Genomic DNA, 27,357 nt, shown 5'->3' with positions numbered 1-27,357 from the left:
TACAATCGCATGAGGTTATTTCCTGGGGGGCTTCAGTTTTCTTTCAGAATTCCTTTAGTTGTTGTCTACTGACCCCATCTGGCAAAATAATAGAGGAAGTTATAGTGGCTAAAAGCTTCTGCCAAGTCAACTTTATTTTATGTAAGGAAAGATTTTTAAGAAATAAGAAAATAGAAAATCAGAGCAAAAGAATCAAAGGATTCTTAGCCTTATTCTTCTATAATATACAGAATGACAAAGAAAACATGTAATTCAGAAAAGGGCATGCCATTGAGTTATAGTAATTTTAAGTTCCAGCTAATCCTCACTCTCATTTCATATAACATATAAAATCTCCGTATTTTTACTGCCATATTTTTATAAAGTTTTCTGTTTTCTTTTTGAAGTATACCAAAGATGCTCCAAAGAGATCTTTTAGGGCTATCAGTCTTCGAAAAGAATTCACGTTGCTGCCTTTTCCTTGTTATTCTTGAAGATGCTTGTTAGTATTTTGATCTTTTATTAAAACCCTAACATCTTATTTTTGTTTGTCTACTACAAAGATAATTATTTCACAATTGTATCCAGCATAATTGAATGAAACAAGATTTTAAATAATACAAGGTAGTTTAAAATTTTAACTACAGAGTTACTAGAAATAGAGAAATGTCAGTTTCAACAATGTAAATCAGCCTTGAGATTACAGATTTCAGTTGTCTCCCATTCTTATTGTCAGCACTCAGAATCTGATTATACTAAAGGGGGTAAAAATTACAAGGAGAAATTGAAGGAGAGTTTTAAAAACATAGATAGTTTCATTTTATCCACCATCTGACGTATTCCACATTTTGAAGATGGTTACTACAACGCTAATACAGAGTTTCAACTCTTCTTTTGAACATTTATTCTCTAAGACATTTGAGTTTTTAGACTTGCTGTGATTTGACCATATTTGAGTAATTTCCATTAATAAGTGGATGGAAATGCAGAATAATATTGGGTTGCCATTACTACTGACTATATCATTCCTTTAGCTTAAAGCCTATTTCATACATCTTTCTCAGATCAAAAGAAGGAGAAGTCTAAACATGGAGATTTCTGCGATGGCAGGGTACAGCCATTTAACTTCTTTCAACAAGCCAGAGATGGCAGAATTCGCTTTGAAGTGGCAGCCCTGTTGGCCTTTGAAGTCCCTTGTCAATTGCAGAATGGCTCTGGTGGGGTTTGTTTTGTAGCCAGCTGTCACCATGAAGGCAGACATGACGTATTTCCAGCAGTCTCACTTCAGGGTCTGTCAAGTGACTGATTTCATAACCAGTCACCATAACAAAGGAGATTCAAACTCACTGACATTATAGCAAGAGTCTATAATGAAACGTACTAGGTTCCTCTTGACAGAGCTTGATTTAAATACTGAAATGATCACACAATGGCAAATAGAAAATGATTGAGAATGTAACTGTCACATCTCCTCGGATCCCTGGAACATTAAAAATGTACTTTCCATTATGTTTATCAACAAAATGTTACATAATAACATCTTACTTTTTAAAATGAAATACCTTTGAACAACAGTAGCTTTAATCTTTGCATTGACGAAAAAAGATGACTTCTGCAGAAATCAGTAAACTACTTTAACAGCACAGTTTATATTGCTAACTTACAACTGGACTTTTTTTTTATAAGACTGAATGATTCTATACAGTTCTGAGAAACATGTTTGTATTTGTAAGGCTTTTAGAGTGCTTAGCGATTCACCTCAAAAATCCCCATCACTATTGACACAGAAACCAGTTTAAGACTTCAAGGATAAGTAAAGAAAAGGATTTGAGATACTTTAAAAAAAATTCTATAAAGGTAGCCCATTACATCATTATATAAAATGAAACACTCATAACAACATTATAGATCTATTTTTTAAGTCAGGGAGAGACAAATCTTGAAAAACCTAGTGTCCAATCTACCAATAATGATCAGAATTATTAGTCGTACTGGAAGAAAATAAAGTAGGATCAAAAAGATTTTCATACTAATTTGACCACACTTTATATCTATTCTATAGAATGTTTTAAAATTTTACATATTTTTATGAACATGTCTTACAGTTATTTCAGAGTTGAAGACTTTGGTGCTACATAGACTTTTAGCACGCTCTCACTAGCTGAAAGATTAACAAGATCGGGGCTAGAGTATTGTCAATTCATCCTAGGAGACAGTTTTAAGTCCTTTATTCCCCCTGAAGAACAGGTCAAGGATAACAGTGATCTGCACATTTCATTTTTCCGTCCTGGTTACCACGCTTTACAATCAAGCACTAAAGAGAAGAAGTGAGGGCTGACTGAACAGCTCTGCATGACACACAGAAGCAAGACCACACAGAACGGGGTAGGAGAGCCAGAGACAGGGCACCTTGGGCACCCCAACCCAACACACTGCCCTCAGCCAGGAGGGACCCAGAAGGGCCTGAGAGGACTCACCTGCCCTGGGCAGAGCGGAAAAAAACAGTGGTTTAAAGGACACCTAGGCTGTTGAGGAGGGAAATCCATGTCCTATCCCTAGAGCATCTGTCAAGCAGGAGGGGAGCTGCGGGAACTCTCTCCGGCACTGGAGAGCCCACTGTGGTCCTCCCCTCCCCCCACTCCCACCTCATCGCAAGGGCAGGAGCTTGATCCAGGTGCCCTCCCCAAAGGCCAAGGCCGTCCCAGTGTGCCCAAGCCCACAGCAGTTCTGCTGCTTGTCCCTGGGACTCCCTCATCTGCTCTATCCACAGCTCCAGGCTGTCTCCCTGCAGCCGACTCCAGCCCCAGCTACCAGCCAGCATGACTTGTCCCCAGAACTCTTCTCAGCTTCACGCCCACCCTACCACAGCTTCCACTACCCAGGTGTGGCTTTCCCTAGGCCTTGCTGGAGACTGTGCCCGCTTCAGCTTACCCCCTGGATTCCCTGCAGGCTACACCCGTTCCAGCTCCAGCTCCAGCTGGCCTGCTGAGGCAGACCTGGTCCAGCCTGCCCCCGGGGACTGCCCTCGCCCTGCCCCTGCCAGTGAAGCTCCAGGCCTCAGTGAGGCTTGCACATCCCCATACACTCTGCAGCCCACACACGCTCCAGCTCCAGTTGGCCCACCAAAGATACCTAGCCTACACAGTTACTCCTTCACGACCGGGAAAGATTGCTATTTCACCTAATTCATAGAAACAAACACAGAGAGGCACCCAAAAGGAGGAGACAGAGAAATACGTTCCAAATGAAACACCAGGAGAAAAACCCAGAAAAATAATTAAATGAAATAGACAAGCAATCTATCAGAGTTCAAAACACTGTTCTAAGGATGCTCAATGAACTCTGGAGAAGAGATGAACTCAATGAGAACTTCAACATAGACACAGAAACCATAAAAAAGAACCAGTCAGAAGTGAAGATTATAATAACTGAAATGAAAAATACACTAGAGGGAATCACAGCAGACGAGCTGATGCAGAAGAAGGAGTCAGTGAGCTGGAAGACAAGGAGTGGAAATCACCCAAACAGAACAGAAAAGAAAAAGAATTTAAAAAACGAGGATAGTTTAAAGGATCTTAGGGACAACATCAAGCCTACCAACATTCAAATCATGGGGGTTCCAGAAGAAAAAGAGAGGGAGAAAGGGAAAATCTAGTAAAAGAAATAATGGCTGAAAACTTCACCAACCTGGTGAAGGAAACAGACATCCAGGTCAGGAAGCACAGCAAGTCCTAAACAAGATGAACTCAAACAGGCCCACACCAGGACACATTATAATTAAAGTGCCAAAGGTTAAATAAATCAACAAGGATTTTTTTTTACTTCAAAGTTGGAAATAAACGGAAACAAATAACTGTATGTCAAATGAGTAACAACCATATTAAAGAAAAATGGGAAAGAATCCAAGTAAATTTTAGCTACAGTACTTTCACTACCCTCAGTCTGAAGATAAAAGGACTAACAGAATTGGAAACAAAACTTAAGTTTGACTTAATAGGATAGTAGGTTTATTGCTAAAAGTGGTATTGATGTGGTAATTCTGAAGCAAGTTTATGTTTATTGTGAACTGAGCAAGAGTAAACATATTGATCTTGTTGGGAACCAGGCTTCTCATGGTGAGAGAAAGGAGCTACAAATATGAAATGGTAAAAGGCAAGAATGGTACGAAATGGCAGTCTGCCCCCTGAAGGGACATGAGCAGTGACACCTCAGTGTGATTCACTGAATGCCACTATGTGCCAGACATCATGGTAGGTGTTAAGGATATAACAGTAAACAAGACACAGCCCCTGTCCTCAAGGAGCTTACATTCTATTTGAGGAGACAGACAGGCAAAGTAACAGACAACAGATAAGTAATAACACAGCATTGTAAAACAAACACCGTGTTTCCCTGAAAATGAGACCTAGCCGGACCATCAGCTCTAATGCGTCTTTTGGAGCAAACATTAATGTAAGACCTGGTCTTATTTTACTATAATATAAGCCTGGGTATAACATAACATAACATAACATAACAAACATAACATAACATAACAAACATAACATAACATAACATAACACCAGGTCTTATATTAAATGTTTGCTCCAAAAGATGCATTAGAGCTGATGGTCCGGCTAGGTCTTATTTTCGGGGAAACACGGTAGCACAGGGTGCTGATAAAAACCATGGAGAGACATACAACTTGGCCTTGGAAGGTCAGAGGCTTATGGAAGGAGAAGGAGGATTTATCCAGACAAGAGAATAAGGTGAAGATGAAGACACTGCATCGAACAGAGGGAACATGTAGTTTAATAAATGCAAACCTTTCCTCATTCTTCTGAAAAGGACCCATGAACACTTACACTCTTTTTATGTCCAGAGAACAGTAAATATATCTAAGAATTTATTGTTTAATTACTACTATTAAGAAAGTACTTATCATGGTGACTGGTAGTTAACTGGTAATTGATAGGGAAAATGTCAGTAGCTCAAGCCTTGTAACTGTATTAAGAGTAAGATACTACATACTTCCTGGGTGTCACGTTTTCTAGTGATAAGCCAGTCCCATATTTACAGACCCATTGAAAGCTTAGTTCCCAGAAATGTAGAGAGTAAACAGGTACCTTCTCAATTGATGTGCACTTCAGATTAAATGGAAGAAGGCTGTATCCTGTTAATGGCTAACACGACGTTAAAGCCAACCATACGTTCCCTCCCCAAGTTTATATTTTCAGCTCAGAGCATTCTTCTGAGCCAAATCCATAGATCCAACTACCTATCTGACGTCTTCCTGAGAAAGAGGGCATAGACATTTCAAATTGAACACACATAGAGCTGACTCCCCACCTTAACTCTTCCTCCTCCAGGCTCCCCACAGTTCAGGAAACACTACCACCATCCACTTAGATCGTCACAGCAGAAAACGGTGGCATCAGCTTTGCCACATCCCCTTGCTCACCTTCCACACCCAATCCATCAGCAACTCCTGGCAACCTGTCTCCAAAAAGATCTCTCGTCTTCACTGCCAACACCCTACTGTGCCCGTTTTGTGCAGTATCTTCCTAAGAGGTAATCAATCCCTTCTCTACCCTTGCTCTCCCTATGTTCTTCATATGACTGCCAGAATAATCTTGCCAAAACATAAAATGGATTTTAATCATTCTTCAACTTAAAATGATTTAAAGGATAACCATTATGATTATGACAAAATCTAAAATCATCAACATGACCATCCTACAGAATCAGGTTTCTGCCTACCTCTCCAGCTCCATGTCAAACCATCTGCTCTTTCACTCATTTATTTATTTACTCACTCACTCCCTTACCTACCCACTTAGCCACCAGCTCAGTTCTACTCAGTGTTCTCCACTAACTCTGGTTTGCTTTTGGTTCCCTGATTATACCACGATCTTCCCAGTATTAGGGTGTTCACACATGTGGTTCCCCTAATAAAACCTTTTGCTAGTCTTAATCTAATTCCTATTTACTTTCCATGTCTCAGTTTAAACATCAATGTCTTAGTGATGTCTTCCCTGCCCATTCGTTCTAAATAAGGGCCCCTTGTTATACTCTTTTATAAAATACTATACTTTATTATTTGCATGTGTCACAATTGTAAAGAGTATGTTTCTATCTGTAATGATTAATTTCCCTACCTAACATATAAATGCCATAAGGAAAGGGACATTTGCTTGGTTCACTTAAGTATTCCCAGCTTCTAGCACAAAGTAGGTTCTCAATAAGCATTAACTGCTTATTGAGCGAATAATGGAGTAATGGAATAAATTATCTCTCTGAAGTGATTAAACTCAGTAATGCTGGGTTGCATGTTCTCATGATAGACAAATGTCTCTTTCTCACTTCCACAACTATTCTACACCTTCTTCCTACACTAATTCCATCGCTCACACTATAAATTTAAGTGTCTAGTATTGTATGAACAGGTAACACACACACACAATTATGACATCTCTTGAAAGTGACCAAAGTCTTTTACTAACCTAGTCTGTCACCATTATTTCTTAGAGGTAAAATTACTTTTGACAAACATGTCTTTAGATCACAGATATTTTTCTAAAAACAAAAATGAAAAAAAGGACCAACTACATCAGAAAAGTGCTTGTACTTGTACATTTCAGTACAGCAACTCTGTCAGGCTTAGAAGGAAAAACTAAATAGTAGCTGCCAAGTATGTACTCATATGTATGTATGTAGGTATCCAGCCATCCAACACAGTATAGAGTTCAATACAGCAGCCAGATGTGCACATAAAAATTTAATTAAAATTAAATAAGTGTAAAAACTCAGTCCCTCAGGCGCTCTAGCCATATTTTAAGTACTCCATAGAAACATGTCACTAGGCGCTATGATACCGGATAGAAGACAAATAAAACATTTCTATTGTTGTAAAGTTTTATTGGCCAGTGCTGCTATAAAGATAACAGAGGCTTTAGTAACAAATAAGCACTTGCAAAGCAAAATGTATATTCATGGAATTCACTTTATGTCAAAAGGAAAACAGTAATTTCTGTTTGGAATTCAAACCCTTTTAATAGGGAATGGTGTTTAGAGACCACACCTGGGCAACAGGTGTGTGCCCTACTACTGAAATAACCACTGATGTCTAAGAATTTTCACTATCCAGGAAGTGTGTGTGTGTGTGTGTGTGTGTATACACCTGTGTGTTTAACAAAGAAAAGTCATGAATACTCAGATACCTCCAATTCCAAATTAAGATTATAAGGATCAACCCTTAAAATTTTTTATCCTAAATTTTCTGTCTTTTTACTTCTAGGAATACAGTCTAAGCATGTTATAAAATCCTATTTTGTTTTAACTAATGCTTAAAAAGTCTTTTTTTCTTCCCTCTCTTCTTTCTTCCCTACTTTCCTTCCTAAAGGAAACACACAATACATGACTTCATAAAACAAAAAGAGCATTAGGATTGGATTTCACAGCACAATTTCTAGCTATTTACTAAAGATATCCAAACGATTTTTATGAGAAAAACGTAAAAGTGAATTGGAAAATAATGGACAGACTAAGATTCTACAATGACTCGAGACAGACTCTCAGAGATGAAAAACTCAGTAACAAGAACAATGCCCAGCTAACCAACCCATTAGCTGCTGTAGCATTCTCGAATGATGCAGATACTACAGATTCTAGCCTGGGCAAGGAGAGAGGACAAGGATTGCCTCAAGTTATAAGGATTAAAACTTGTCATCACTGGTACCAAATCAATCAGGTAGGCTCTATAGACACTAAGTGTCTCTGGGGTCTCAGACTGTTCCAAACAGTCCCTTCCCCTGGAGCTATGAAGAGCAGTTGTACTAAGAACAAGCGTGTCAGTAGTAACTAATGTTTAATGAGCGCTAACTACATGCACACTCTAAGTGCTTTATACACATAACCTCTCTTTGATGTGGCAGATATAAGAAATATCTTTCTCTGACAGTTCAGGGAACTGATATAGAAGTAACTTGCTTGAGATCACAATTTATTTAAGTAATGAAACTGTAACTCTAACCAAGGCTTCTAACTGCAGGACCCACTTTCACGGCCATTATGTGATAGCCTCGCTGAAGTTCTGGAGTGGTCTTCTGAACTAGAGAACCAGGCTATAGAATCTCTGTAGCTAACCTATCACTTCTTCCTTTCTTGGACTTGATTCTCCTAACACTCACCATGCTTAACTTCAGCTTTGTAGGATAAGAGTGTTTTCTCTGATGAGATGAAAAAGCCTGAGGAAAAAAATGGTTTGAGGCTAGGAATCAAGAGTTCTGGATTTCAACGGCTTCAGGTTGAGATATCAACTGGAGTAAAGATATAAGTAGAATTAGTCTGGATCTCAGAAGAGAGAATTGAACTGAGAATATAAATCTGATGTGGTAAGAATTCTACTACTAATGATAATATAGCTAACATTTCTTTAGCACAGTTTCTTGGTTCTTATCCTCAAACAAGCTTTTCTTTAGGCTTTCTCATCTCAGAAAATGGAACCATCATCCTCTTAGTTGTCCAGCCAGAAATCAGAGAATCATCTTTATTTTCTCTTCCATCCTTACCCATACATGCAATTCGCCAAGCTTTTTAGTTCTATTTCCAAAAGATATTCTAAAGCTATCTACTTTCTCCATGTCCATTGCCACTATGTAATTTACTCAGCCATTGCCTAATCTGTCTAACCTTTTCCAGCAGTCTTTACATCATTTTGCTTGTATATCTCCTAAAAGAGTTCATGTAACTATGATTATAACTTGATGTCTAATTTTTTTTACAACATAAGTTTAAAGAGTTGCAACAAATGTAATTTTTTAGGTACTTTTTAAAAATTGTTTTTAAAAAACAATGCATTACTTTTTTAAAAACAAGCAAGAATCTAATAAAATATAAATACCATGGTGACTTGATATCCATTATTTTCTATTTAAAAACTATAAGGACATATGAAAGAGAAATTAAGAACACAATCCCAGTTACAATTGCATCGAAAAAATAAAATACTTATGAATAAATTTAACCAAGAAAGTAAAACACTTGTATTCAGAAAATTATAAGACACTGAAGAAAATAATTAAAGAAGACACAAATAAATGGAAATATATACCATGCTCATAGATAGGAAGAATTAATATAGTTAAAATGTCCATACTACCCATAGCAACCTATAGATTCAATACTATCCCTATCAAAATACTGATAACATTTTTCACAGAATTAGATCAAATAATTCAAAAATTTATATGGAATCACAAAAGAGCCCAAATGGCCACAGCAATCCTGAGAAAGAAGAACAAAGCTGGAGGTATCACACTACCTGACATCAAATCATACTATAAGGCTATAATAATCAAAACAGCATGGTACTGGAATAAAAACAGACACATACTGTGTTTCCCCAAAAATAAGACCTAGTTGTGTCACTGGCTCTAATGCATCTTTTGGAGCAAAAATTAATATAAGACCAGGTATAATTATACTATATTTTATATGATATGATATATGATATGATATGATATGATACGATGTGGCATATGATATTATGACCGGGTCTTATATTGTATTAAAATAAGACCAGGTCTTATATTAATTTTTGCTCCAAAAAATACATTAGAGCTGATGGCCCAGCTAGGTCTTATTTTCAGGGAAACATGATAGATCAATGGAAGAAAATAGAGAGCCCAGAAATCAATTCATGCCTATACAGTCATTTAATCCATGACAAGGGAAGCAAGAATATACAGTGGGTTAAATAAATGGTGCTGGGAAAACTGGACAGATATATGAAAAAAATGAAACTAGACCACCTTCTTATGCCATATAGAAGCATACACTCAAAATGGATTAAAGACTTAAATTTAAGACTAGAAACCATAAAACTCCCAGAAGAAAATATAGGAAGTAAACTCTCAGCCATTACACTTAGTAATGTTTTTCCTGATATATCTCCTTGGGCAAGACAAACAAAAGAAAAAAATAAACAAATGGGACTACATCAAACTAAAAAGTTTTTTCACAGCAAAGGAAACAATCAACAAAACAAAAAGACATCCTACTGAATGGGATTAGGTATTTGCCAATGATACATTTGATAAGGGGTTAAGATCCAAAATTTATTAAAAACTCACACAACTCAACACCAAAAAACAAACAATCCAATTAATAAATGGGCAGAGGACATGAGTAGACATTTCTCTAAAGAGGACATATAGATGGCCAAAAGACATATGAAAAGATGCTCAATGTCACTAATCATCAGAGAAATGCAAATAAAAACCACAGTGAGATATCACCTCACTCCTGTCAGAATGGCTATCATCAATAAATCAACAAACAACCAGTGTTGGTGTGGATGTAGAGAAAAGGGAACCCTTGCACACACTGTTGCAAACTGGTGGCCACTATGGAAAACAATATGGAGGTTCCCCAAAGAATTAAAAATAGAACTACCTTATGACCCAGCAATTCTAGTTCTGGGTATTTATCCTAAGAAATTCAAAACACTAATTTGAAAAAATATATGCATCCCTATGTTTACTGCAGCACTATTCACAACAGCCAAGATATGGAAACAACCGAAATGCCCATTGATAGACTACTGGATAAAGAAACTGTGGTACTTTTATACAATGGAGTATTACTCTGTTGTAACAAAGAATCTGATCATTTGCAAAACCATGGATGGACCTAGAGAATATTATGCTAAGTGAAATAAGCCAGACTGAGAAAGACAAATACCTATGATCTCACGAGAAAACAGAAATAGACTCATAGATACAGAGAACAAACTGATGTTTGCCACATGGTGGGGGGGTGTTGAAGGGATGGGTGAGAAAGGTGAAGGGATTAGGAAGTACAAATTGATAGTCACAAAATTGTCACAGGGATGTGAAATACAGTAGGAAATATAGTCAATAATGTTATAAAAACTGTATGGTATCAGACTTACTGGGAGGATCACTTCATAAATTAATGACTAATCACTGTATTATACATGTGAAATTAATATAAAACAATATTAAATGTCAACTATAATTAAAAAATATATATATATATATATAGTCACAGGATGTAAAGTGCAGCATAGGGAATATAGCCAATAGTATTGCGATAGCTATATATGGTATCAGATGGGTGGTAGACTTGTTGGGGTTATTACTTTGTGAGGGGTGCAAATGTCTAATCATTATGTTGTTTTGTACACCTGAAATTAATAATAATAATAATAATAATAATAAATAAATACTATAAGGACAAACTTTCTTTAATGATTAAGTTTTACATTTTCCTTTTTCTCTTTGACCTCGTTTTCCATTCCAATTCTCCATAAAATTTTATACTAATGAAATTTATTTTATGCTAGACTGTCTGTATGGTTCCTCTCTTGTACTTTTCTGCCACAAGACTATGTATATAAATGTAAATTTGATATTTACAAAATTTCCTGTAGTCATAACTCTGTTAAAAAATCTTTTGGTTTGAGCTATCATTACAATTAATAGGAGTCAATGAAAATTCATATAAATTTTAGATATTTTGAGAGAATAACTATTAAACATGAAAAGTAAAATTTTATTAAAAATTATCATTAAACATACTTAATGAGATTAATGGAACTTTTATTTTTATTAGTTTAGATGTCCCTTGATGAATATTACTTATTGCTACAAAGACACAGAGCTCACTCTCAATTCTATGGTATATTTCATTTCAAACTTTTATATAAATAGATAGTAATGGAAGTTGTTTTTATAGCAACATAACACAATTTTTTGCATGCCTTCAGAGTTACATGCCCCAAATCACACAGTAGTCTGTCATCAAAAATTATTTATAATTATCTATCAGCTGGCAATTTAATTAGGTTGTCCTTCAATTCTGTAGAAAACAAAGAATTGTAAACAAGCTGATTTTCTTATCCATTTCTCAACACCAGTATATGGATTTATCCCTGTTATTGTTACAAAGGGTTTTTTCTCCCTAGAGGAATACAGACTCGTAAGGTTAGGGAGAGATGTGCCTATTGTAAAGTGACGGATGCACAACTATAAAAGGGGAAACGAACAAAGAGCATCTGCACATCCCACGTGCCTTCTTAGGCAGATCAGTGTCAGGGAAGAGTATGTTTAGAAGCTGAGGAGCAGTGCCCAAGGACTCTCTGGAAAATGCTCATGCATTTCCAGGTATATGTGCACTGCAGTGTGAAGCCTAATAAGCCATCTGATCTTCTTGCTTCCACTCTGGGCTCTGTTGAATCTATTTTCCAATTGGCAACCAGAATCATCTTTTAGAAACACAAATCAGAGGATGTCACGCCCTTCACTGGCTTCCAACACTCTAAAAACACAAACTTCTTGCCGTCACTTACTCATATATAAGGCCCCACATACCTTGCGTGGCTCCGCCCACCTGTCACACTAGTATGCACACATGTTCAACTTTCTCCCACCTTCCCGCCCTCATGAGTGCTGATTCCGCCCCACTCTCCACATGGCAGGCTTCTCATCCTTCAGGATGCAGGTCAACTGTTCCTCTCTGAGCACTCAATTGACAACATGTTCTAACCCCTCCCACCTCCACCAAATTACTGTTTACCACAGAAAACCTGTTGTCTTTACAGCACGTTTGACAACTTGTGATTAAATATTATTTGTGGGGTTAGTGTCTGTGTCGTCCCCAGACTGTAATCTTAGGGGAGACACTACAGCTGCTTTGTTCATCATGATAGACTTATTACCCAGGACTACACAGCATCCCTGGATGCTCAGTAAAGATCTGCTGAATGAATGAATGAATGAATGGGCAAGCAAACTAATGAATAAACATAGTTCTCTGCTGAAAATGCTTCAATAGTTCTCCATTGCCTTGAACATAAAATCAAAATCCCAGAGTACAGCAGGTCCTCAAATAATGTTGTTTTGTTCAATGTTGTTTCATTATAACGTTGAAGAGATGCTATAGAAATTAAATCTTGTTTCTATCAATAGCCTAGGGTAAAACTGGTTTCATCTTACATCATTTCACTTAAAGTCACTGAACCTATCGATGACATACGTGAGGACTTCCCGTATAACATACGACTGAACATGTTTCAGCATGATCCAACTGCATGTACTGCCCCCTCCTCTCCCTCTTTCCCATGGATCTTGCTATTCATACCTGTCCTGAACTGTAGCTACTAATAACTACTTAAAGCTCCTTGGATGCTTCCAGCTTTTATTTGGGCTGCTCCCTCTACATGTAACACACTTCTCCTCTTCTCCGTCTAAGCCTTTTGAAGACTCACCTCATGCATTAGCCATCTCCTCCAGGAAGTCTTCTATGGCCCTCTCCGGTCTGGATTACAGGCCTGCCCTTTCCCTTCTAGCCTTCAGACTCTCTATTCCAATCACCACTATGGTATTTATCAAACTAAATCATAATTACAGGTCCATTTTTCACTCTTTCCCAATGAACTAGGAACTTTTGAGGCAAAGGCTGTATCTATTAGCTTTTTATTTCCAGTGCTTAGTGTAGCATCTGAAAATATGCAAGGTATTCAATAAATGATTATAGAAAAAGTAGCATAGTAAAAGTATCATTATTTTATTTTCTAAGCATTATTGCCATTTAATTAAAAATGAGGGAAATAAAACCTACTAGAATTATTGAGATTAGCACAGGATTATGTCTCTAAAACCAAAGAATAAATGGTCCATTCTGGGAATAGCTAACAGTAAGGAGGCAATGGGGGCCTGGGGAGTACAGCTGTGATTCCACCACCACATCCTCTTCCACAGGCTACCCAGCTACCAGTGCTGCTTCGCGAGTGGTAACTGTTCTATTTGAAAAGGTACTTGGATATCATGGTGGTAACTGCTGTGTACTAAGGAGATCTGCAGCCAACAGAGGACTTAATAAATCTTTAAAAATAAAGAAATGGGACACTTGGCAGTGGTCACTACACAGACTGAACTCCACGCGCTCCTGTGTCTAACTGCTTCCTATGCATCCATGTCTGACAAACTGGATATGGCTGAGATTGAGAAATCTGATTAAGTTGAAAAAGACAGAAACGCAAGAGAAAAAGCCACTTCAAAGGAAACAACTGGACAGGAAACGATGGCGTAGGAGAAGCAAGCAGGCGGACCCTAGTTAGGTGTGCATCGCCAGTATGCACTGCACATTCCACAAGCACTGCTTCTATTTTCCTTCTTCTAGCTGTTTAACTCTGCCAGATGCACAGAGGTTGGGTCAAGTGTGAATCACTGTGCTGCCCATTTTCATCACAGAATCCTGAATTACTTACAGTGGAGGCCATGCTTCCCTCTTCCATCTCCCTGCCTTGCTGGCAGGGAAGGAAAACAACTTGCACATTAAAGGAAGGTGCTGGCTGGGACGACAGTGGCTGGGACCAAGCTGGCCCAAGGTGTCCTGCAGGCTGGAAAGTGCAGTTTCATCAAGAGTGCCTTTTTTGTTATTCAAATGATTCTAATCACTGGAATGCACAATTTTTAATATGCAAATAAAAAGTTAAAAACCTGAATAAAAAAAGACGTAATCCTAAAAAGTGCTCATTAATCTATAACTATCTAGCAAAAATTGGTAAAACCTATGATCTTCTAGGTTAAGACTTCACACTTAATGAGCCAAATAATGTCAAAATGGCAATTGGAAGAAAATTAGTGTCACTATTAAAAATGAGCTTTTAGAGTAAGAAGTCACTCATCACTCTAAATGGAGAGGTTATATCTTTACTCAAAACATTAAAAAATATTTTTTAGGAACAAAATAAATGCAATTTATTGAGTCATAAGAGAAAGTCTTATTACTGTAAAGGCATTTTTTTTAAACCTTTAGTTAGCCATCTATTAGCAAATGGCTCTCTCAAAAAAATAAAAAAGCTTTTGAAAAATTCTAAGTTCAGAGCATCACTGCTGAACTAAGGCTACTGCTTCCTCCTCCTGGCAATTCTAAGGCTGATTTAAGAGAACAAACTTTTCTCTATGCTTTTTTAAGAAAAGGGACTCTCAGAATCAACAAAACACAAAACCTGCCAAAACTTGATCAGAGAGAAGTGTCAGAAGGGAAAAAACCCATGTGGAAAGAAGTCCTTGAGTTTCCCCGTGGGATTTTTCCCTTTCAACTCTCTTTGCCAACACAGGTTAGAAGGCATCTTCCTTCAGTATGGAAGTACTGGATCATTACCAATTACTCCAAATTCTGGGCATGGGCTCAGTCTAGGGCGGTATGTTTCAGTAACAAAGATTCTATAAGGGGATCCTGTAAAGAATACAGGAAAGGCATCAAGAAACATTTGCCTTTTGAGAGTTTTTCCCTGCTCAAACTTGAAAAGGTTCTGTATTTTATTTTAGTTAAGAGATATGGTTCCCAAACAATTTTACTTTGCTCTTTGAGAAATCAAGAGATGCAGATATCGTCCTTCTATCAGAGGGAGTCATTTCTTCTCAGAGGCTAAATTTAGGCAAGAGACTGATAAATTTTGGACCTGAGAAAGATAATGAGAATAAAGTCCCTAGCCCAAAACATTTTCACCTATTTAAGACATTGCAAACGAGTATTTGTAGTTCACCTTGGTACATATAATTTATACACATAAGTAAAATTACAGTGGGGCAAGAAGACACAAAAAAAATAAGAAAAGAAGATGAGAGTAGGAGGGGACAATGAATGAAGGTTATACAGTCTCAGAAGTACAAACAAAGAAGTAGTTTCTTCATACCTTAAACCACTTAAAGCCTAAACGACTGGTGTCATGAAATATTTCACTCAACAGTTTCAGATAGGCAGTGAGTAGCAGAACGGTGGAAACAAGATAAACAGGAAAGAGAAAAAGAAAAAAGCATGCAATTAAAAGCAAATTATATACAGCCACTTTGGAAGATAGTTTCGCAGTTTCTTACAAAGCTAAATATAGTTTTACCTTACAATGCAACAATCACATTCCCAGGTATTTATCTAAATAAGTTGAAAATTTATGCCCACACAAAAACCTGCACATGAATATTAATAGACGCTTTATTCTTAATTGCCAAAAATTGGAAGCAATCAAGACATTCTCCAATAGTTAAAAGAATAAACAAACGGTGGCACATCCATACAATGAACATCATTCAGAGATAAAACCCAATGAGTTTTCAGGCCACAAAAAGACTTGGAAGAACCTTAAATGCAGAGGCTAAGTGAAATGAGCCAGTCTGAAAAGGCTACATGCTGTATGTAGTACAATTCCAACCATATGACACTGTGGAAAAGTCGAAACGGAAGAGACGGGATAAAGATCAGGGACTGGGGAGATGGGGGAGGTGTGAGCGGGTGGGCACGGTGTGGGGTGGGCTTTAGCGCAGGGAAACTATTCTGTATGACACTGTAATGATGAATACATGCCACGTACATTTGGTAAAACCCACAGAAGTGTACAACGTAAGGAACGAACCAAAATGTAAACTATGGACTAGTTAATAATGCATCAATATTGGCTCATCAATTTTAACAAATGTACCACACCAATGCAAGTAGTTAATAACAGGGAAAACTGAGGTGCAGGAAGGAGTATATGGGAACTCTGGACTTGCCACTCAAATTTTCTGTAAACTAAAAAACTGATCTAAAAAGAGTCTATTATAAGTAAATAAATAAATAATCTGCTAAAGAGCAAATTATAACCAGTCCATAAAACAGCTTTAGAAAGAACACGTAACAGTAGTTTCTAGTCCATGATGACGTGATCTATTATTAATTGCCAATATTTCTACACTATCTCTGACGTGTACGACTTGTAACTAAATAATGATCCCAAAGCAGGAAGAAAAAAATGAGTGATATTTTGAAAATAAAGGAAAGACTGTGAAAAACGTAAAATCAAGCTAAAAGAAGATCCTTCCTCACCCTGGAACAGTGGCTGTCAACATCCTTTTCTGCAGCTCTCCACCCCCCAGTCTCTATTCCACTGTACATTAGGAAATATTCCAATAGTGGGCTGAGGCACTGATCTAAGAACAGGGCACTGAAAGCCACTTGTTGTGAAAAAAATCAATTTTCCTTCAGCTTTGCTAATAAATGTCGGTCTGTCTGTCTTTCTATACTTGACACTGAAGAAAGTACATCCTCGTACCTAACATGGTTATGAAGAGACGCCACATACTGCAATATGCACCCTCTGCCTTGCTATGCAACTGCCTTAACTCACTCGAGCTCTGTGGGTCTGACCAAGGAGTGTCCCCAAACGATTCATGTCACCTCTCATTGAACTCCTTTTACCTGGTTAACATTATATTTCTCCAACAAAGAAATGGAAAGGACATAATTACTGAAAAATTAAATGTCATGAGTCTGTGTGAAGCAGATTCAAAAGCTCCAATCACACTCTCGTAGTGGGAACTGAAATTAGAGTCTTCACTGGTGAAACTGCTTCTCCCGTGCACACTGCCCATCTTTAGTTATTCTTTCTAATAAAAACTTAAAAGCAATAAATACATAAAAGAAACAGCAACAGTGGAACTCTTTAACAAGTCACCTCAAGAGACACACACATCTGAGACTCTCGAGTGTCACACATCTATGTCTTTCATTTTTGCTATTAACCTTAACTTGTTACAACTTTAACTGCTCTTTTGAACAAGCCAGGGTATAAAATAAATAAACTATTTGCTATTTAAAATTAACATCTTTGACTCAGAAATGCTTGTGGCTTTCCATTCAGTTTAAAAGCAGGGTTCTAACCAGTCTTGTAACAACAGACAAGTTCCATTTCCTCTCACCAGATAAATAAACATAAAATCAGTCCTAAATTATTAATGCAGAAGCCTCTGCATTAACATTAGTCAATTCTTCTATATTTCAATTCTTATTTCAGTCTAAAATACCTTACACTTCATGAGTGTTTTTGAAACTCTGTAAACACACGTCACATATAGTTTGCCTCAACTATACCGGCTGGGTTTTACCTTTTGTTTAACCAGCAGCATTGCCAGTAACTGTAATAAAATTGCAGACCTGTTTTTCAGCATTGGTCCTGGCTGATTCCTCTTGTGCTAGCACCATTTCTCGCTCTGCAGTTATCTGTACACTTTCTCTTAGTGCTTCTTCCAGCTCTTCAATTCTGTCATCCTTCTTACGGAGACTGTCCTGGAAAACGATGGAAGACTCGGTGAAGTAGACTAATTAGCTAGCCCAAGGAGGGCCTATTTTTCAACAAATGGCTATTTGCTTATTATACGTTCTTCCCTTAAGAAGTAAATCCAGGCCAAAAAGATATCACCATAGAGGAAAGAGTAAAACAGGGAAGAAAGAAGTAAAGGAGGTTGAATAAGTATATTAGTAAGAACAAAGGGTCAAGTTAGTTAAGCCAAGAGAAATGTGTGATGGACTTGTTCTCCACAACAGAGAATAAAATTGTTCGTGGTAGGCAGCATAGGTAGCAAGGGCGTGATTATTTAGAAACACAAAGCTGTTTTTGAACTACTCTGTAAACTGGCTTAAAACCAGCTTTGATGAAGCCTAAGTAGTAAGACTCAATGCCAAAATATTCTCTTTCCCTGCAAAGTCAAGCCTAGATGAAAAAGTTAAGTAAACAGCTCAATCTTTCAGGTTATATTCTTCATATAGGCAATTACTGGCAAACTAATTTTGAAAAAGAGAAATGAAAAAGAAGTTTTTCCTAACGATTCAAGAAAGCAAGTTTCTTTTAATCTTACATGAGAAAACTGAAAAAAGTAAGTGATATAAATGACTGGTCTGGCTAAAGATAAGCAATTTAGATAGCCAACCAAGTACACTGTCCTGATACTCTACACAACTTTCAAAAGCCAATTCTGGAGCGGTGAATAGGAATTTCTATCAGAAAGACAAACAAAGTCCTACAGGATTTTTAAACTGTGTAAGACAGGAGATCTTAGGATCAGAAGGATACATGAAGCAACATTCAAGTTGGATGCAGAACTGAATTTATCAAGTTATTGTAAGAATTTTCTCTTTCGATTTTTATAGATCAGAAGATTAAGATAACGTATGAAACAAAAGAACAAGATTTGCTAAACCATTCTCTAACTTTCAGCATACTCATATCAGCAAGATATCAAAGAAATTTGTCTTTTCTCTATGCGACTCCCGTTTAATTACACTGCAGTTCACTTTCATAGGTGCAAGGTCTGAGAAAGTCCTTCTTAACAGCATTGTCTTCATAAACCTAGAACTTAAAATCTGTCCAATTTGGAAATGTTAGATTTTTCTCCCAACTTTGAAGGAATGGCATCTCTCATTCAGTATCTGTCCTAATAAAAAGTTGATAAACCTGTTGCTCTAACTTTTTTCAATTTAAAAACAAATGAGACTTAGGGACGTCCGGATGGCTCAGTTAGTTAGAGCGCGAGCTCTCAACAAGGTTGCCGGTTCAATTCCTGCATGGGATGGTGGGCTGCACCCCCTGCAACGAAAGATTGAAAATGGCAACTGGACTTGGAGCTGAGCTGCGCCCTCCACAACTAGAATGAAGGACAATGACTTGGAGCTGATGGGCCCTGGAGAAACGCACTGTTCCCCAATATTCCCCAATAAAATTAAAAAAAAAAGTTTTTTTAAATGAGATATTAAAAAAAGAATATTCACATTTCAATAATGTATGTTATGTTCATTTTTTTAAAAAAAGTTTTCATTCTTTTCAGAAATAATGTTATAAAATAACTGATTGGGCGCCATAGTAAGGTTCTGTATTATGTAAAGCAGTTGAGCTGTATCAGAAAATGTTTTGTTGAAATCTTAATGTTTCTAGCTTACTTGCCATGGACAGCAGACTACAATGAGGGTTTCTAAACGATGCCAAGCACAGGGAGACAAGGAATGATGCCAGTAAAAATAAAGTCCAAGGTAGTTTCTTATGATTTAAAGAAAACGAAACGTAACAGAAGAATTATTGCATGCAGAAAGGGATGCATGCAATGATTAGTTCATTCAGTCCTCTCAAATACTCTCATAAATAACCATATTTGTAGTAACCTGGGATTCTGAATTAAATTGGTGTAAGCAAAAAGAAACACTAATGTTTCCCATTATCAACCTGTGAATAACTCAGTACTATGTTATCGTCGTCCAGTCTATTATGTCCTTCATTCTTAAACTATTAATCTATCCTCATCCTAAATTGAAAAAGTTATTCTAAATAACTACCCAATTTCAAGCAAACAGGTTTACTTGTACTCCTGCATGGACCTAAAAACAGCTCTGTGGCTTTATCAGTAAAACTTTTTTGAGAGAGAAGATGATTAGTAATTTGTCATAATGCAGATGGTCAGTGCAGGTTTTTATACTGACAGTTTCCTCAAACCAGTGGTCAAACCAATCTACCAGATGGGCTCCGTGAGCAAGACCACTGACTTAAGCAAAGTTATCTGGGCTTCATGCAAAGTCTGGTTCAAATCTTTCTGTATAATAAGGATGAAGAATAAAAGTCAAGTGAAACCACAAATAAAAAGAAATGGAGAAGACTGTTGAATAATATTTATGAGATATTAAAGTTACATAACATCTCAACGTAAAACTAAACATGGAACCACCTAAAGTAACTAAGGTAACTGTATTAATCCAGGTAACAAGAAAATGAAGAGAGTAAATACCCCCATCACCTTCGTCAACAAAGTCTACAACTACTTAATCCATCTAGCGTGTAAAATTTGGCTCAGTTATATTTTTGGAATCTTAATAGATATCTGTTATGGTAAACCAAGGAAGTTGCCTTTCTACTGAACTACACCTTGAATCTATTTCATTTAATAAAATATTGAGCCAATGCCAGAAATAATCAGAATCTTTTAGTTCTACAAACACCAGAGTCCTAACCACACTCTTAGGTAATATTTATAATTATTCTTTCTTGTCCTCACACTTTCATAAAGATTAAATGCATTTTTCTGTACTTAGATTATATGTACTCTATTTTTTTTTTAAGTTTAGAATATTAGAGAAAAGAAAAGATTGTTTAGTTTTAGAAAGGCCCAAAGTGCTCACCCATAAAGAATAAAAAATTGGAAGGCACTGGAATTTTTAAGGACCACACAGAAAACTGGAAGACAATGAGGTAATGTTTTCAAAATTCTGAAGAAAAGATGATTTCTGATCTAGAATTCTATATCCAAACATGAGGGTAGAATGCAAAGTCTGAAAAAATTTGTATCACATTACAGACACAGAAATCTACTAAGAATGTGTGGTATCAAACTGAAGAAGTAAACATAGAAAGAGAAAGACCTGGGATCCAGAAAAAAGGGGATCTACCACACGTGAGTGGTGAAGGAGGAAGCCTTGAGGGTGGCAGCAAGGCTAGAGAAGAAGTACAGTTAGGAGCACAGAATAGAAACTCGAGGAAAGGTGCTTCCAAGAAAAAAAAGAGTGGATGTATAGATACAAGGATTAACTAATAAGGGATAATATACTTTACAGTAATAATAATATTGGGAGGAATGCTAGAGTTCAAGATAGGAAGTTTGGAAAACACTAGTGATATGTATACAAATAACTAATAAAATAAACAAAAACCCCAAAGCAATTATTACCACAAGAAAAAACTAAAAGTACTATAAAGGAAGTGTAATCATAATATACTCTGTGCCTTAGACACAATAATGTAAAACTTGGTATTACTATATTAGAAAGATAAAAAAAAGGAAATATGTGTGGTGGCTTATATAAAAAAGCTAATTCCTCATCATTCGTAATAAGAAGTTAACAGATAATTAACAGAGACATACAGGGGAAAACTGAGTTGTGAGGCTCCAGGGTGAGGACTGGAGGGACAGGTGCCATTTCCCCCATGTAGAATTCTCCTCCCCTGCACCCAGCACGGGGTCACCATCATTTCTGTGTTGAGCCCTCCCCACACAGCCAAATCTAAATCTCAATGGCTTGGTGACTCCGCTCAATCCACTCCACTCTGGTGACTCTCTGGGACTCTGCCCCACCCAATTCACGCAACCCTGGAGGCACTGTTTTGGCCAACAGCAAGCCACATCTGCACTGCACTATTTCTTGGACAACTCTCAGGGGTTTCTGGACCCCAGGCAGGCAGCAGCTGGCCTCAGTGTGCTCTGAGACTTGGCTGAGTAGCTCCAGGCTCAGCACTGGCACAAAACCAGAATTTACATTAACCTGGTGAACAAAACTTGTCCCACCCCGAGACCCTGCCTCACCCAACTCGTGTACCACAGGAGACTCTATAAGCAGCTGAGCCTTACGGGAGATAGCGGGAGACAGCAGGCAACAGCAGGCCTCAGGGTGCCCTGGGCTTTTTGCAGACCTACTCCAGGCCTGGAACTGGAAGCAGCTGTCCTCAGTTCACCTATGGCGTCTCCCACGTGCCTCTCCGACGTCCAGCACAGGGAGCAACCAACTGCAAATCCCTTTGTAGCTCCTACCACGTAGTCCCTGGCCAGTCACAGGCAGTGGCTGACCTGGGCCTGCACCAGAGCCCTTCCCAAGAGGCCCCAGAACCAACATACGTGGAGGACAGCTTCAGACCACAGCAAAGTACCACACAATTAGCCCCACAAGCACCACACCCAAAGGGTGGTCTCAGCAGGCACAAGAGCCCACTGGGGCAAATCCAGCTCAGTGGGATAAGCCCCCTTCACAACAGCCCGTAAGCTGTGGATGAGGCTAAACTCTACAGCCAGTCAGCCTGAGGGTCAATCCCACCCACTGATGTGCCAACAGCAATGAAGGCTCAAATATAACAGAAGGGCACACACAACCCACACAAGGGACTCTCCTGGAGCACCCAGTGCAAGTGAGCAGGAAGACTGTGCCATTAGGCCCCACATGGAACCTGCTACATAAGGCCACTGGGCCAAAACTGGGAGACATAGCAGATACACCTAATACATAGAAATAAACACTCAGAGGGAGCCAAAATGAGAAAGCAAACAAATAGTTCCCAAATGAAAGAACAGGAGAAAACTCCAGGAAAAAAACCCCACAACTAAACAAAATTGGGGCAAGCAACCTACCAGATACGAGTTTAAAACAATGGTTAAAAGGACACTCAATGAACCTAGGGGAAGAACAGATGAACTCAGTGAGAACTTCAACGAAGAGATAGTAAGCATAAAAAAGGACACAGAAACCATAAAACTGAACCAGTCAGATCAGAAATGAAAAATACAATAACTGAAGTGAAGAAATCACCACCCACACTAGATGAAGCAGAGGACTGGATCAGAAACTGGGAAGACAAGGTAGCAGAAAAACAACCAAATGAAACCGCACACAAAAAAAAAGAATTTAAAAATTGAGGACAATTTAATAAACCTCTGGGACAACACTAAGCATAACATTTGCATCATAGGGGTACCAAAAAAAAAAAAGAGAGAGAGAGAGAGACAACAAGGGATTAATAAAATATTTGAAAACTTTCCTAACCAGGAAAAGGAAATAGACATATAAGTCCAGGAAGCAGAGAGAGTCCCAAACAAGATGAACCCAAAGAGGCCCACACCAAGACACATTATACTTAAAATGGCAAAGGTGAAAGACAAAGAAAGAATCCTAAAAGCAGCAAAAGAAAGGCAATCTAGTTACTTGCAAGGAAGCTCCCGCAAGATTGTCAGCTGATTTCTCAACAGATACTTGCAGGCAAGAAAGGATTGGCACGAAATATTCAAAGTGATAAAAACCAAGGCCCTATAACCAAGACTACTGTACCCAGCAAGGTCACTTAAAATTGAAGGGGAACGAGCCTCTAAACTCAAAAAAGCTGAAGGAGTTCATGACCACCAAACCAGTACTACAATAAATGTTAAAGAGACTTCCTTAAAAAGGAGGAGGAAAAAGAAAGAACATAAATATGAGTAATACAATGGCAATAACTATGTATCTATCAATAATCACTTTAAATGTAAATGGATTAAATGATCCAATCAAAAGATATAAGGTAACTGAATTGGTAAGAAAACAAGACCCATACATATACTGTCTACACGAGACCCACTTCAGATCAAAAGACATACACAGACTGAAAGTAAAGGGATTAAAAAAAGATATTTCATGCAAATGAAAATGAAAAAAAAAGATGGGGAAGCAATACTTATATCAGACAAAATAGACTTAAAAACAAAGATTATAATAAGAGACAAAGAGGAACATTACATAATGATAAAGTGATCAACCCACCAAGAGGATATAACCCTTATAAACATTTATACACCCAACATGGGAGCACCTAAATATATAAAGCAAAAATTGACTAACATAAAGAGAGCAACAGTAATAAAATCATAGTAGGGGACTTTAATACAACATTGACACTAATGGACAGATGCTACAGACAGAAAAGCAACAAGGAAACAGCGGCCTTAAATGATGCACTAAATCAGACAGATTAAATTGATATTTTTAGAGCATTTCACCCCAAAGCAGCAGAATATATATTCTTTTCAAGTGCACATGGAACATTTTCCAAGATAGGCCATATTCTAAGGCCACAAAGCAAGTCTCAATAAAATTAAGAAGACTGCAATCATATCAAGTGTCTTCTCCAACCACAAATGGTATGGAATTAGAAACCAATTACATGAAAAAAAATGAAAAACACACAAATACATGGAGACTAAGTAACATGTTACTAAATAATGAATGGGTCAACAAGAGATCAAGGAAGAAATCAAAAGATACCTTGAGACAAATGAAAATGAAAATACAACAACCCAATATCTGTGGGACACAGTGAAAGCAGTCCTAAGGGGGAAATTCACAGTAATGTAGGCCTACTTCATGAAGTAAGAAAACTCTCATAAAAACAATCTAACCTTAACACCTAAAAAAACTAGAAAAAGAACAGCAAACAAAGCCCAATGTGACCTGAAGGAAGAAAATAATAAAGATCAGAGTGGAAATAAATGAAATGGAGTCTAAAAAAGAACACAAAAGATAAATGAAACCAAGAGCTGGTTCTTTGAAAAGATAAATAAAATTGATAAAACTTTAACTGGACTCATCATGAAAAAGGGAGGGCCCAAATAAAATCAGAAATGAAACAGAATAACTGATACCAAACAAACACAAATGATTGTAAGAAAATATTATGAACAATTATATGCCAACAAATTGGAGAATCTGGAAGAAATGGATAAATTCCTAAAAACATACAATCTTCCAAGACTGAATCAAGAAAAAAATAGAAAATCTGAACTGACCAATTACTATTAACGAAATAGAATCACTAATCAAAAAACTCCCAACAAACAAAAGTATTAGACCAGATGACTTCACAGGTGAATTTCATCAAATATTCAAAGAATTAACACCTATGCATCTCAAATTATTCCAAAGATTTCAAGAGGAGTGCATACTCCCAATTTTATGAGACCATTGCCCTAATTCCAAAACCAGACAAAGACATTACAAAAAAAGAAAATTATAGGCCAATATCCCTGATGAACACAGATGCAAAAACCATCACCAAATATTAGCAAACCGAATTCTGCAATACATTAAAAAGATCATACACCATGATAAAGCAGAATTTATTCCTGGGATGCAAGGTTGAATCAATATCTGCAAATCAATTAATGTGATATACCACATAAACAAGATGAAAGACAGATCATATGATAACATCAATTGATGCAAAAAAAGTGTTTGACAATATCCAGCATCCATTTATGATAAAAGCTCTCAGCAAAGTGGGAAAAGAGGGCACATACCTCAACATAATAAAGGCCAGATACTACAAACCCACAGCTAACCTCATACTCAGTGGGGAAAAGCTAAAAGCATTCTCCTTAAGATCAGGAACAAGACAAGGGCCTTGTTCACCACTTTCATTCAACACAGTATTGGAAGCCCTAGCCACAAACAATTAGAGAGAGAGAAAAAAATAATAAAAGGCATCCAAACTGGAAAGGAAGAAGTAAAATTGTCATTATTTGCAGATGACATAATACTATACAGAGAGGACCCTAGACTCTACCAAAAAAACTATTCGAACTAATAAATGAATTCAGTAAAGTAGCAGGATACAAAGTTAATATTCAGAAATGGGTTCATTTTTATACACCCAGAATCAACTGCCAGAAAAAGAAATTCAGAAAAAAAATCCCATGTGCAACTGCATCAAAAAAATAAAATACCTAGGAATAAATTTAACCAAGGGGGAAAAGACCTGTACTTGGAAAACTAAAACACACTGAAGAGGATACAAACAAATGGAAGCATATACCATGTTCATGGATAGGAAGAAGAATTAACATCGTTAAAACGCCCATACTACCCAAAGCAATCTAGAGATTCAGTGCAATTCCTATCAAGATAGCAATCGTGTTTTTCACAGAACCAGACCAAATAATCTTAAAATTTATATAGAACCACCAAAGACCTTGAATAGTCACAGCAATCTTGAGAAAGAACAAAGCTGGAGGTATCACGCTAACTGATATCAAACTATAATACAAGGCTATAGTAATCAAAACAGCATGATACTGACATAAAAATAGACACATCAATGGAACAGAACAGATTGCCCAGAGATAAACCCACACCTGTACGGTCACTTTAATCTATGACAAAAGAGGCAAGAATACAGAGTGGGACAGTCTATTCAATAAATGGTGTTGGGGAAACTGGACAGATACATGTAAAAAATTGAAACTGGACCACCTTCTTATGCCATGTACAAGAATAAACTCAAAACAGATTAAAGACTTAAATGTAAGACCTGAAACCACAAAACTCCTAAAAAAAAACATAGGCAGCAAACTCTCTGACATTACTCTCAGTAATATATTTTCTGATATATCTCCTCAGGCAAGGGAAACAAAAGAAAAAGATAACAAATGGGATTACATCGAATTAAAAAATTTTTGCACAACAAAGGAAACCACCAACAAAACAAAAAGACATCCACTAAATGGGAAAAGATATTTGCCAATAATGCATCCAATAAGGGTTACTATCCAAAATTTATAAAGAACTAATATAAACAAATAATCCAATTAAAAAAAATGGGCAGAAGACCTGAATAAACATTTCTCCAGGGAAGACATACAGATGGCCAACAGACATATAAAAAGATGCTCAATGTCACTAATCATCAGAGAAATGCAAATAAAAACCACAATGCAATATCACTTCACACCTGTCAGAATGGCATCATCAATAAATCAACAAACAAGTGTTGGCGAAGATGTGGAGAAAAGGGAACCTTGGTGCACTGTTGGTGGGACTGCAAATTGGTGCAGCCACTATGGAAAACAGTTTGGTGGTTCCTCAAACAATTAAAATCAGAACTACTTTACGACCCCGCAATTCCACTTCAGGGTATTTATCCAAAGAAACCCAAAATGCTAATTTGAAAACATATATGCACCCCTTGTTCACTGCAGCAGTATTTACAACAGCCAAGTATGGAAG

General features: G+C 37.3%; 1 protein-coding gene across 16 annotated transcripts in view; it reads right to left on the bottom strand.

Annotated features, from left to right (window-relative positions):
• ERC1 (ELKS/RAB6-interacting/CAST family member 1) overlaps positions 1-27,357 on the bottom strand; it is a 484,493-nt gene that overhangs the window by 212,324 nt on the left and 244,812 nt on the right. For 12 of the 16 annotated variants that reach the window (XM_033116427.1, XM_033116435.1, XM_033116430.1 and 9 more), the window contains one exon: positions 17,959-18,090. The exons of the other annotated variants lie outside the window; for them this stretch is intronic. In XM_033116427.1, the coding sequence (XP_032972318.1) occupies positions 17,959-18,090 (132 nt within the window). The remainder of the gene's footprint in view (positions 1-17,958; positions 18,091-27,357) is intronic. 16 annotated transcript variants of the gene reach the window in all.

Source organism: Rhinolophus ferrumequinum, chromosome 10, assembly GCF_004115265.2.
Source record: "Rhinolophus ferrumequinum isolate MPI-CBG mRhiFer1 chromosome 10, mRhiFer1_v1.p, whole genome shotgun sequence".
Classification (NCBI taxonomy): domain Eukaryota; kingdom Metazoa; phylum Chordata; class Mammalia; order Chiroptera; family Rhinolophidae; genus Rhinolophus; species Rhinolophus ferrumequinum.
Note: the sequence above shows the minus strand (reverse complement) of the source record. Positions and strands in the feature narration are given on the sequence as shown.